The sequence below is a fragment of the Heteronotia binoei genome, chromosome 8 (genome assembly GCF_032191835.1).
Source record: "Heteronotia binoei isolate CCM8104 ecotype False Entrance Well chromosome 8, APGP_CSIRO_Hbin_v1, whole genome shotgun sequence".
Classification (NCBI taxonomy): domain Eukaryota; kingdom Metazoa; phylum Chordata; class Lepidosauria; order Squamata; family Gekkonidae; genus Heteronotia; species Heteronotia binoei.
This window is the reverse complement of record NC_083230.1, coordinates 4836530-4849581: the sequence shown is the minus strand read 5'-3', so window position 1 is coordinate 4849581 and position 13052 is coordinate 4836530. Positions and strand designations below refer to the sequence as shown.

The 13052-nt window shown below is 42.7% G+C and overlaps 1 protein-coding gene across 1 annotated transcript in view; it reads left to right on the top strand.

Moving 5' to 3' along the window:
* The window catches only part of RSBN1L (round spermatid basic protein 1 like), an 83966-nt gene extending 72170 nt beyond the window's left edge, over positions 1 to 11796 (top strand). The window contains exons 5-8 of the mRNA XM_060244684.1: positions 121 to 263; positions 7787 to 7954; positions 10518 to 10626; positions 10714 to 11796. Coding sequence (XP_060100667.1) covers positions 121 to 263; positions 7787 to 7954; positions 10518 to 10626; positions 10714 to 11331 — 1038 coding nt within the window. The 3' untranslated portion in view covers positions 11332 to 11796. The remainder of the gene's footprint in view (positions 1 to 120; positions 264 to 7786; positions 7955 to 10517; positions 10627 to 10713) is intronic.
* The last annotated feature ends 1256 nt before the right edge of the window (positions 11797 to 13052 follow it).

Here is a 13052-nt window from a genome sequence, read left to right as displayed (position 1 = left end):
AAATGTGTATGGACATCTGTGGTGGTTCCAGAGTATTTTAATTCTTGTAGATAATTAAAATGTCAAGTATAGTGGTACTTGAAAATAACTTCAGGTTATTTTTTTAAATAATTGTTTTAGTGTACTTTGCCATGGGGGACACTTTCTAGTCTGAAACTAGAGAGTCGTAAAGATAGTGATGATGGTCCCATCATGTGGGTGCGTCCAGGAGAACAGATGATACCTGTGGCAGACATGCCAAAGTCACCTTTCAAAAGGAAAAGGTATGTAAAATTAAAGTTCATTGTTTATAGTAATATATCAACACTTGTAGAACAGATTTCAAACACAAATAAGATATTCATATGGAAATACAGTGACAGGCCATAAAACTTGAGAGCAAAAATGTTTTTGTATTAGTTTAAAGTATAGGAATATCATAATCCCAAATTCAAGAAATATCTGGATAAACATGTTTAATTTTATTAGTAGTAGCAGTTAATATAGTTTGTGAGCCAGGCCTTAAGAAAAAAAAAATTGGGTCTAGAAATCAGCCCAAAATTTTAGAGGCTTGGCTCATATTTGAGCCTTCAGGGTTATGTATGGCCATGTTTTCTCATTATTGGTGCCACCAAAAGTACTTGGCTCCATAACTTGGCACCTGGGATTTGTCAAGCCTTATTGTAAGCAATGCATTTTTTCATGGTTCATGGTTGACAAAATCTAGGAAGGTGGAAAAGGATTTTGACAACTTGGATAGGAATCTGATTCTTGGGCCCTCATATAATGGGCAGTATAGTAAATAGTGCAGAAGATCTTTTTCCTTTGCCTGACTACATAAACACACAGTTTATGTGGGGTTTTTAAAAGCTTGTTATCCAAAAAAGCAGTTTCCAAAGTCTATATATAGCCTCCAAAGAAGACATCCTGAGAAGAGGGAGTGTGGTATAAGGTAGGTATTATGTTGGATGCTGTCAGCCTTAAGGAGATAACACAGCAAAAAGGAGATTTAGATATCAATATATCAAGTTGAGTCTTTGGGGGAGGGGAATTCTGATCAACCTCTTCCTCCTGATGAGTCTTTCAGATATACTGGAAACGTACAAGGGAAACCATAATATCAGAACAAATTCACGTTTGTTATCCTAATTACAAACTGCCATAAACTTGGTCAGACATAATCTAAGTAGCCTAGTACAGTGGTCCCCAATCTTTTTGTCACCAGGGACTGATTTCATGGAGGACAATTTTTCCACGGTCTGGCGGGATGGTTTCAGGAGATTCAGGGTGATTGGACTGATTCAGCCCAATATTTACCAGAAATTATATAGGACTTGTCTGTAACTTTATTGCCATTATCTGTGATTGAGCCTGAAAGGTGCAGCATGTTAGAAATTAAACCACAGTGGTGACTGGGTCATGACGCCCCGGCCTCTCGCAGGCCCTTGGCAACCCTGCCCTGGGAGAACCCTGCCCCCCACGAAGGAGCAGCTCCCAGGAGACATCCAGTCCTCTCATGGGCCTACACACCGCTTCCTACCCTGCTGGCAGTGGGTGTCTTGGGGGCCCTGTGGGGGAACTGGGACAGATGGTGGAGGCGGCGTGATGGTTCGAGCTGCAGCAGCAGCCAACAAGTTGGGCATGCCCAGGGCTCCGGAGGAGTCGCTCCAGGCATGGAGGAGCTGTGGAGCCAAATGAGGCCGCCGACACATGGAGGCCTGACCCCACCCCATAGAGGGGAAAGTCCAGAAGCTCAGCACAGGTGGCGGGGAGGGGACAGAGCACAGAAGGAGGACACCAGTGGGGAGGAAGGGACTGACTGTGGGATTGGCACCAGGGAAATGCACTGGGAACGGAGGTCTGAAGCATTAAAAAGGAAATTAACGCTGCTGGCCAGGGAGAAAAAAAGGAGAGACGCGGAGGAAGGGCCAAGGAAAACAGAGAGAGAGGGAAAGCAAGGCCCAGTGACAGTACTCCATGGAGTAAAGGGGACAGAGTGCACTAACTTGCCCACTCCATATTCTGAGGCCTGAAGTGCCCTTAGCCTCCCTTCCCTACCACGGCAGAGACCCCGGTGGGCGGGGGTGCCGACAGGGGGCGCCACAAGTGGTGATGGTGGTTTAACTATGTCATTTATGCAGCCTACTTGCTCTCATTCCAGGAGTTGCCCATATGCCAGAATGAGAGTGTAGAGGCTGAGAGGCTCTTCGAGATCAGGGGCTCTTAATTTGCATCAAAGATTACCTATTCCAGGTTGGGAAATTCCTGGAAATTTGTAGGTAGAGTTCCCTCCTGAGGAACTGATCTCTGTAGTATGGAGTTTTTCTCTCCAGCATCTGCCTTTGCCAGCAACCTGCCATGCCAAAATCTTAACCATCAGTTTGAAGATTGAAATTTCTCCTCAGCCATATATCATGGGCCCAAACCAGGGGTAGAATTCAGCAGGAATGCAGGGGAACACAGTTCCAGAACCTTTTTGGCATGGGGGGTGGGGAGGAGCCCAGGAGAGTGCCAGGGGAAGGGAAGGGAATGAGGAAGTTGCAAGGGAGGCCTCACCAGGACTGGATCTGGGGGATGCAGAGAAGGCAGCTGCTGGGTTTAATTTCCCTCTCTTTCTCTCAATTTTCCTTCCTTCCTTCTTCCCTCCCTCCTTCCTTCATTCCACATTTCCAGTGGGGCTTCATCTTTAGAGTTGTTTTGTGCAGAGAATATGTGTAGGGGCAGAGAGAGAGATGGAAAGTGGGGGGAGAGAGAGATGGAAAAAGCGGATTAATTGGAAGAAAGAGAGGAAGATTCTCCCCCCCCCCATCACAATCCAGCAATCACTGGTGTCCTCTTGGCAGTGCGGGCGTGGGCTTGCTGCGGTGGGGGGGGGGCAGTGGGGGTGGGCTTTCTTCAGGGAGGGGGGGGGGTAACTGAGAAGAGTTCCACCACATATTTTTTTTACAAAACTACCCCTGACCCAAACACTTGAACATGCATTCTGAACACTGAAGAAGAAGATTATATTGGATTTATATCCTGCCCTATACTCTGAATCTCAGAGCAGTCACAATCTCCTTTACCTTGCCCCCTCCTAACAACAGTCATTGTCTCCAAAATGCTCTTATCTTGGAATCGAGCCTATGAGAGCCCCTCTGCAGCATGCTAGTCAGGCCCAGCCAACTCTTCCTTTCCCACCTCTCCCCCCTCCCAGCTGAGCCACAAGGCTGAAGTTGACTCCCGTTCTGGCCGTCTCCTTCTCTGGAGGCTTCCAGTCTCACATATTACTGATACCAAACATTCATAGCCCCCAAATATGCTTCAGAATCAACCCCAAAGCAATGCACCCCCCCCCCCCGATTCTGGAGCCAGATCACGCACACCCAATCTTGCCTCACCCTCCTCCAGCCAGCTACCTCTCTTATCTGTCTGGCTCCGCCACTCCCAGGGCCCTGAAACAGAGCAAGCAAAGCAAGCAGTCACGTGGCAAGGGCACCCAGCCTCCATGCCGCTTCTGCTGCATCCCAGACTCCCACCTCATCTGGATGACTCAGCCTCTGTGCTGCTGCGGCTGTGCCCCAGGTCCCCTTCCTCCACCTCATCCCAACTCAGGCTCAGCCTCTCAGCATGGGTGCCTGGCCTCCACATCTCAGGTCCCCTGACTCCTCCCGTCCAGACTTGTGGCGGCTGTGCTTACCAACAAGCAGTGGCAGCAGCACCATGACCAGCACGTGCTCTCTCATTCTGCTCCGCTCGTACGGTTGCTGCTGCGGTATGCGTGCACAACGGACAACACTGTAAAGGGTGGGGGCAGTGCATGCAGCTTTCCCCAGCCCCCTAGGCATCCTCCTTGTGTGTGCTTAGGGCAGCGCAGCAGCTTCAGCCCCTGGCTATGTGGAATCGCTGTGTTGGAGGCTGAGAGGAGGAAAAGAGCTGGGTGAAGCTTGGTGGGCCAGTCAGCGCCTCTCACTGCAAAGGCAGAGGCTTGTCCAGTCGGGCTCACTTCCTGTGCAGCCTGGTTGCTAACAGACCACAGACTGGGACCGGTCCTCAGACCAGGAGTTGGGGACCCCTGGCCTAGTAGATGGCAAGTAGAGTCTTGTGTAAATGGGCCTTAATAGAGGGAAGCTTAGCTTCAGCATAAAGAAGGGATATCCCTAGGAAGGCCCCTGAAATTTGTTTTTAAAGTAATTTCATAGGATTTGAATAAGCTACATACCGGATTTCAACAACATACAAAATCTGAACTGCTATTTTCCAAAGAAAAATTCTTAGTAGTTGGGATCACAAATAGTCTGCTCTTTCTCAGAATAGAATCTAAATAGCTTGAACAATTTTAGAAGTTAAAACTAACAGCTGGAAAGGTATATTGAAATCTCTAACTTGTTAAATGTCTGGCTGTTGTCTCTTTTTCTGTCCTAATCTTTGTTTCTCATTATTTACTGCTTCTAGAAAAATGATGCTATGTGTTTTGTTCCCTTTTTTGCCACAAACATTTACTTAAACATCTTAGTTTTTAGGCCTTTGTTAAAAGAGCATAATTTAAGTGCATGCTTTCTTGACGAGGAATGTCATGTTTTCCTTCTAGATGAGCTAAGAACATAAGAAAAGCCATGTTGGATCAGGCCAATGGCCCATCCAGTCCAACACTCTGTGTCACACAGTGGCTAAAAAAAAATTTATACACACACAAACACACACACACACACATATATATACACACTGTGGCTAATAGCCACTGATGGACCTCTGCTCCATATTTTTATCTAACCCTGTCTTGAAGCTGTCTATGCTTGTAGAAGCCTCCTGTGGCAGTGAATTCCACATGTTAATCACTCTTTGGGTGAAGAAGTACTTCCTTTTAACCCGACTGCTCAGCAATTTCATTGAATGCCCACGAGTTCTTGTATTGTGAGAAAGGGAGAAAAGTACTTCTTTCTCTACTTTCTCCATCCCATGCAGTATCTTGTAAATCTCTATCATATCACCCCGCAGTTGACGTTTCTTCAAGCTAAAGAGCCCCAAGCGTTTTATAGGGAAAGTGTTCCAAACCTTTAATCATTCTAGTTCCAAACCTTTAATTACTCTAGTTGCCCTTTTCTGCACTTTTTCCAATGCTATAATATCTTTTTTGAGGTCAGTAACCAGAATTGCACACAGTATTCCAAATGAGACCACATCATCGATTTATACAGAGCATTATGATACTGGCTGATTTGTTTTCAATTCCCTCCCTAATAATTCCCAGCATGGTGTTGGCCTTTTTTATTGCAATAGCACACTGTCTTGATATTTTCAGTGAGTTATCTACCATGACCCCAAGAACTCTCTCTTGGTCAGTCTCTGCCAGTTCACACCCCATCGACTTGTATTTGTAGCTGGGATGCTTGGCCCCCAATGTGCATTACTTTGCACTTGGCCACATTGAACCTCATCTGCCACATTGACGCCCACTCACCCAGCCTCAACAGATCCCTTTGGAGTGCCTCACAATCCTTTCTGGTTCTCACCACCCTGAACAATTTAGTGTCATCTGCAAACCTGGCCACTTCACTGCTCACTCCCAACTCCAAATCATTTATGAACAAGTTAAAGAGCATTGGACCCAGTACTGAGCCCTGCGGCACCCCACTGCTTACCATCCTCCACTGCGAAGACTGCCCATTTATAATCACTCTCTGCTTCCTATTAATTAGCCAGTTTTTGATCCACAAGAGGACCTGTCCTTTTACTCCATGACTCTCAAGCTTTCTAAGGAGCCTTTGATGAGGAACTTTATCAAAAGCTTTCTGGAAGTCAAGGTAAACAACATCTATTGGATCCCCTTTGTCCACATGTTTGTTCACCCCCTCAGAGAAATGCAACAGGTTAGTGAGGCAAGATCTTCCCTTACAGAACCCATGCTGAGTCTTCCTCAATAATCCGTGGTCATCAATTTGCCTACTTATTCTGTCCTTGATAATGGTTTCTACCAACTTTCCCGGTATTGAAGTCAGACTGACTGGCCTGTAATTTCCCAGATCTCCTCTGGAACCCTTTTTAAAGATTGGGGTGACATTTCCTACCTTCCAGTCCTCAGGAATGGTGGCAGATTTCAATGAAAGATTACATATTTTTGTCAGGAGATCCACAAGTTCAACTTTGAGTTCTTTCAGAACTCTTGGATGTATGCCATCCGGACCTGGTGACTTATTAGTTTTTAATTCGTCTATCAGTTGTAGGACCTCCTCTCTTGTCACCTCAATCTGACTCAGGTCTTTCAACACCCCTTCCAAAATTAGTGGTTCTGGAGTGGGCAAACACTTCTCGTCTTCCACAGTGAAGACGGAGGCAAAAAATGCATTCCGCTTCTCAGCCATTTCCCTATCCTCCTCCAGTAATCCTTTGACCCCTTGGTCATCTAAGGGCCCCACTGCCTCCCTGGCTGGTTTCCTGCTTCTAATATATTTGAAGAAATTTTTATTGTTGGTCTTTATGTTTTTTGCATTATGCTCCTCATAGTCCCTTTTTGCCTGCCTGATCACAGTCTTGCATTTGATTTGCCTGTGTTCCCTTTTTAAAATCTCACTTATAGACTGTAATGGCTTTCCCTACTCTTCAGAGCCTGTTGCTGTCTGCTTAGCCCAACCAGTGGAATCACTGGCTGAATGGGAGGAGGAGCTCTTCACCAGTCCTATTATCTGCAGTCAGGGACCTAAGTGCTGGTGGGAGGAAGAAAAGACTGCATGGTTGATTGCATGTGCTAAATAATTGCTGAGAGAAAGAGAGGAGGGCAGCTTAAGTACTTGCAGTTAGTCTACCATAAATGATTGCTGCAGTCTTGTCAGAGGAAGGAGCAAGTCAGATCAGTTGAATGGGGCGGGGGGTAATTTTGAAAGAGAAAATTATTTTGATTGTATGCCAGAAAGTAAGATAATTTTAAGCATCCTTTTTATCTAAGAGGAAATGAGATATTCAGAAAGCAAGAAACCAGCCCTTTATGTTAGGTCAAATACAATAGGATGGTAATATAGTACATCTTACATTCCAACACAGTAAATTGATCTATAAAAGGTAGAGTTGCTTTCATTACTGCAAGAGGGTCTAATTTTCATCCAGCTGTGACCCATACAACATGGACATTTTGTCCTTCCCTGTAAAATATCTGTGGGATGGATCTGGGTGATGTTGCCCCCCCCCCTCCAAATATGAAATTAGAAGTTTGCTGTCTTCCCTTCTCCAGTCTAGCAGTTTAGGTTCTGCAACCCTTTTCATCAACAGCATGTAGCTTTTCAGTTCATAGTTTTTCTGTGGTGGAGCAGATGCATTATGAAAATGTTTCTGAACATTCCATTATATGGTGGTGTTCGGCCAGTTGTTAGAGAGGTCTCAAAGATAATCTTGTGTTTTGTGTATCTTTTAAAATTCCTGTGTCATGTTTGGCAAATTGTGTTAGGACACATCTGAGCTTTTTAATTTCATTCATAAACTGAGCAAACTGAATATCCATAAATTGAATTTGGAGTAACAAACTATCATTATATATTTGTTCTGTCTTTAAAGATGGGGCAGTCGCTGTCACGGAGTTTGAAACCTGCTGCCATGTTTATGTAATAGTCATAGAGGAGAGATCTAATTTACGAAACCAACCACTGAAACCTAGTAATATAAACAAAAGTGATTAAATTGAAAAATGATGGTGTGTAATGATAAGCTTTTATCACTACGTAAAACTTCAGGCTAGTGTCTCACTCTTTATAGTTTTCCTCTTTTTTGTCTATATACTGTAATTGATTACTAACAAAACCATAAGGAGAAATTGGACATGTTTGTACTTTTTAAATAGAACTACCAATGAAATAAAAAACCTGCAGTACCTACCTCGTACCAGTGAACCTCGTGAAATGCTCTTTGAAGACAGGACACGAGCCCATGCAGATCACATAGGACAAGGATTTGAACGACAGACAACAGCTGCTGTAGGAGTCTTGAAGGCAGTGCATTGTGGAGAGTGGTATGTATTAGCCAGCTTATTCAGGGAAAACAGCAGAACATAACCTGCATAAATTTCCTAACAGCTGCTTTCAGGGAATTGGGAGCATAATAGAATACAGCTCCGTCACTGCTCAGACTGTACATCACTTTTGCCTCTAGGCTGGCAACTGGAGAGGTCAGATTTGACCTGGGGGCTCCATTTTGCTATCTTAAATACATTTCAGAATTAACACCATGTATGTGTTCATAAGCCACACCTTGATGTGGCAGTAACAGATTTGCAGTATCTTTGGTATTATTGAGTTCCAGCTATTTGTCTATTTTTGGAAATGATTCACACTGGCATTTCGTGACTGGGGAAGGCAATGGCAAACCAGCCTGTAAAAAGTCTGCCGTGAAAATGTTGTGAAAGCAACATCACCCCAGAGTCGGAAATGACTGTGCTTGCACAGGGGACTACCTTTACCTTTTAAATAAAATCCTAGAATTGAAGTGTCCCAATGACAGCTGAAAAGCTAGTGCATGTATTGCACACTCACAATACATCGTTTATAGCAGGGCTGTCCTGAGGGCCGGATCTGACATAAAGGAATCCTTGTTGGGCCAGGACATGTCAGGTTGGGTCGAGCCATGCTGGACTGGGACATGATTAGGGAGCAGAGATATAAATTTTATAAAGAACACAGACAAACACAAATATACTTTTTAAAAACTTAGAACATGCTTAAAATGTTAGCACTCATTGGTTTTAAAGATGCTTTCTTTGTATTTCTCTCATGGGATCGAGGGAACTGAGCAAAGGAAGCTCTGGCTCTTTCCTTCTTTCCCCAGGGGACGGTGGGGGGAGCCTCAGCCAATAGAAGGAAGAGAGTTGTGCAGTTGAGAGAGCCTGGCAAAGCAAGCTATTCCTTCTCCCTTTCTCTTCAAGGGAGGAGCCTCAGCCAATGGAGGTTTTTTCTGTAGCTCCTGTGCAATTGAGCTAGCCTTGCAAAGCAAGCTGTTATGCAGAAGGAAGCAAGGGAGAGGGAGAAGGAAGCAGATGACAGCCAGTTGCTTGGGGGCCTCATAGAAGCCCTCTGGGGGCCTGATTCGGCCCCCGAACTGCGTGTTTGACACCCCTGGTTTACAGCCTTCAGAGTTTTCTTCTGTTGTCACAATTTGTTTAAAGTTGCCCTGTTAAATTAAATGACTAGGCTACTGTAGCAAATCAAGACCACAGTTCCTTAGAACAGAAGCATCGCTAATGAGAATCAGTTGTCAAATGATTCTTGTGATTAATGTCGTACTCAGATCTTTTCAGGTTTTGCATTTTTTGCTAAGAAGAGTATAGACTGGTTTATGCTGCTTTTTAATTATTTTTATTTGTTCTGTTTTTTAAAAAGCAGTTGTGTGATCTGCTTTGCAGTTGTAATGAATTGTTAGCTGATGTGTAGGAAAAGTGTATGTTTAAGTAAAAAGCTTTTAATCATCATCATCATCAGCCTTTATTGGCATAAAAGAAATCAGTTATACAGAATAAAGATTACCCATAAAATACAAAAGGTACAGTTAAAATTTAGAAACATCGTTATCAATTAAAACTATGGCTACAAAATTCTTTGGCATATCGTGGTGGCCAGAAAAATGAACTTGGCTACTATTTCAGTGTCTTTTGGGGAGTAACCACTCAGGAGCCTACAGACTTCCAAGGCATCTGAACAGCCTCCTGATTTCTCCAAAATGGGACGCAGAAGTGAGTTACGAAGCTGTGAATATAACAAATAGTGGAGCAAAACATGTTTCAGCGGCTGTGTGGTCACAAGGACAGGATCTAAGAGAGCAGGTCGTCTTGTTAGACCTGCCAAGAAGTATGGCAGAGGGCAGAGCATTGTATCTAGTAAGAGAGAAAGCTCTTTGGTGCTGGGGTGTCAATAAAAGGGGAAAGTATGAGGACATTTTCCCCATGGTGAGAGGAATCTCAAAATACAGTGGAGAACAAGTTTTATTGGCCAGACTGTATAATTCCTGGCGTTCAAGTTACTGGACTGTAATAATAGGAAGATAAAGTCTAGTTGCTAATCTAACTGCATCAGTACTCTTAACTCCTTCTGGTCCAACAGGTTGCAGTGTTTCTCCCCTCTATCCGCTGAATTGAAGGCCACACCCAGTCCCTGTCTGATTCTCCAGTCAGAAAAGCAAAAAGCTAGATTATTTTTTTTTAAAAAACCAGTGTTGGTCATGAGTTGAATCCGAATTGAGTTAATGGAATGACACCTTTAGATCCAACTCCATAGGCTTACTGTACCTCTTGGTTTTCAGGCACGCTAGAAAAAAGGAGGAGGGTGTTTTTCATTGGGGACGGGCTGTACTTCTATGATTTCTCATGCAGACTTGCCTGAGGTCACCTGATAGATGTTAGTCATTGTTGCTACTACACGTATAAAAATATGTAGCTTCAGTTGGTCTCAGCCTTCTGCATGGCGCTCATGTGAAATGGAGAGCATCTTCCTTCAACTTCAAAATATTTGTGTTTAAAAATATTTGCAAACAATCTGTTAATTTTTTACAGTGACCCTGATGGCTCAATTTTTTCCCTTGCTTAGGATGGAACAACCTCGAATAACCAAAGACGTAATCTGTTTTCACGCAGAGGATTTCTTAGAGGTAGTTCAACGAATGCAGTTAGACTTGCATGAACCTCCACTCTCGCAGGTATCTTCCCTGATCGATTAACCATCCTTGACATCAATTATTTTTTTCATTCTTAACAGTTATTAATTTTATTTTCTTTCTCCCTAGTGTGTCCAATGGGTGGATGATGCAAAACTTAACCAATTACGAAGGGAAGGCATTAGGTATGCCAGAATACAGTTGTATGATAATGATATTTATTTTATTCCAAGGAATGTTGTGCATCAGTTTAAGACAGTTTCAGCTGTGTGCAGTTTGGCTTGGCATGTTCGGCTCAAGCTATACCACACAGAGGGAGAACATAAAACCATCCACGAGAAAGGCCCACCAACAGAGCCCACATCATCCATGCTGGAACTTCAAACTGATAGCGTAATCCATGCAGAAAACAAAAATTCCTCCGAAGACAGCAAATTTTTAGGCAATCTGCACTCTAAATATTTAAAACAAGAATTTTTATGCACACATTCTGAACCTGCTACATCTCACTGGATTAAAGAGCAACCAATTAAAGTTAATCTTCCTGAAAAGACAATGGCCCCAAATGTCATGGTATATCAGAATGTTAATGCAGAGCTGGGTCGTGTTCAGTCTGAAACTGACTCAGAATTTGAATCTGATGACAAAGACTTGCAGGACAGCTTGAGCCTAAAAGGTCACATGAACCTGGAGGACACACGACAGAGCAGTCTGCACGGCAAGAGAGAAGATGACTTTTTGTGTTGAAATTGTATATACATTTGTAAATTGCTTTTAAAACCTAATGATACAATAATGTAAAGATGCTTAAATTCTGTGAGGTAAGTTTGTTACTTGCCCTCACATCTGTTACAGAAAATAGTTTATGTAGCTTTGTAACATTCCTCAGTGCCTGTCCATAACTGTGAAAGTATCAAAGCACTTAGGGCCAGATGCACTGTAAACACTGCAGGTGTAACATAAAGAAATCTTTAAATATGAGTTGTAGGTTTTAGAGTAGAGCTGACATTTAACATATATTTTTTGTATAATGAGCCAGAATTCTTTTTGACAATTCCAGGCTTTTCCATAGAGCTTATTTATACCAATTTTTTTTCTTTTTAATGTGTCAGCAATGTAGTGTAAATAGCTTTTTTTTTTTTTTAAAGGATCTTTTTAGTGTGATTTATATTGAAATGTGAGCCACTTAATAAAGGTTCATAATAACAATAATGGTTTTATTTTTGGGTCCCTAAAAAAAAATCAACCCAGCTTTTCTTTTTTGCTTATACCTACTGTTGCACAAACATGAATATTCTCACGTGAAATAACAGAATACTCAGATACAAGCTTAGAGTTAATCTTTGCACGGAAGTAATCGTACTGTTGAAATTTTCACAGAATCTCATTATGAGTACTTGGGTATTTTAATATTAATTTGGATGAACAGTTAATGTAGTGGTTAAACATGAGCGAAACAATTCTTTTGTCATATCTTCCACTGACAGTTGTGTAATATTTTAATTGTTTTATGTTTTTGAGCCAAACAGTCATTAGTTACAGCAATCTTTTGCAAACCTATCAGCCTAGGTGTAGTACTAAAGCTCAGAAAAGTACACACTACCTTGCTTTTAACTTCTTTTGTTCTTGCTCTTCTGCATACAGAAAACATTGCAAAGTGTTCAAAGGAAGCTTGAAAAAAATACAGCTGTTGGAATTTTTGATATAATGGGGCTTCATGGGCGCTTCAGTATTCTTTGCTAACCCTGGGTATAGTTCTGGACATCTTATGGTTTGCAGTCAAAACACTAGTCAGGTGAGAGACTGCCAGGCTGTTGAGAAAGGGCCCAAAAACAGAGGGACGGTGTTCATTGTGAGCACCAGTGGACAAACCTGGTCAGGTTTTATTCTTTGATAAAATACACAAGCCTGTTTTCAAGTTATCTGTGATGCCCAAAAGCGGCTCGTTGGGATCCTAAGTATTTTAGTACAAAATCATATATGATCATCACTAAGCATATTTTTCAACACTTGCATATAACTGCTACTGGGAGGTCTTTTGAATGCAAGGATCAGAAATTAGTTATGTACTGAAGGGCATTAGGGCTGCGTTGGAGAGTTCAATGTACTTTCAGTTCATGCTAGTTCTAGCTCATGGGGTTTTTTTTGGGGGGGGCTGCATGTTTGTCTAGTTTGCCTACCCTGTGAGAAGATGATGTCCATTCCTGCTAAATTAGATCATAGTTTGAAGAGGAGTTAACATACAAAGGACAGTCAGTTACATTATAATGCAGCCGTGCTGGTGGCAGTCTTAATAGTCTTTTCTACAGTGAAGTTTTGGTAGATGCAGTCTACACGCAGCTCATAACTGAACGCAAACAAGCACTGCTTATTTCTCTCTCACTGCTGAATTGATATACTTTTGCATAAGGAATACTGACAGCATTCTGTCACTCAGTGTGCTAAGACTAAAAAAGAAGCTCCTTTTT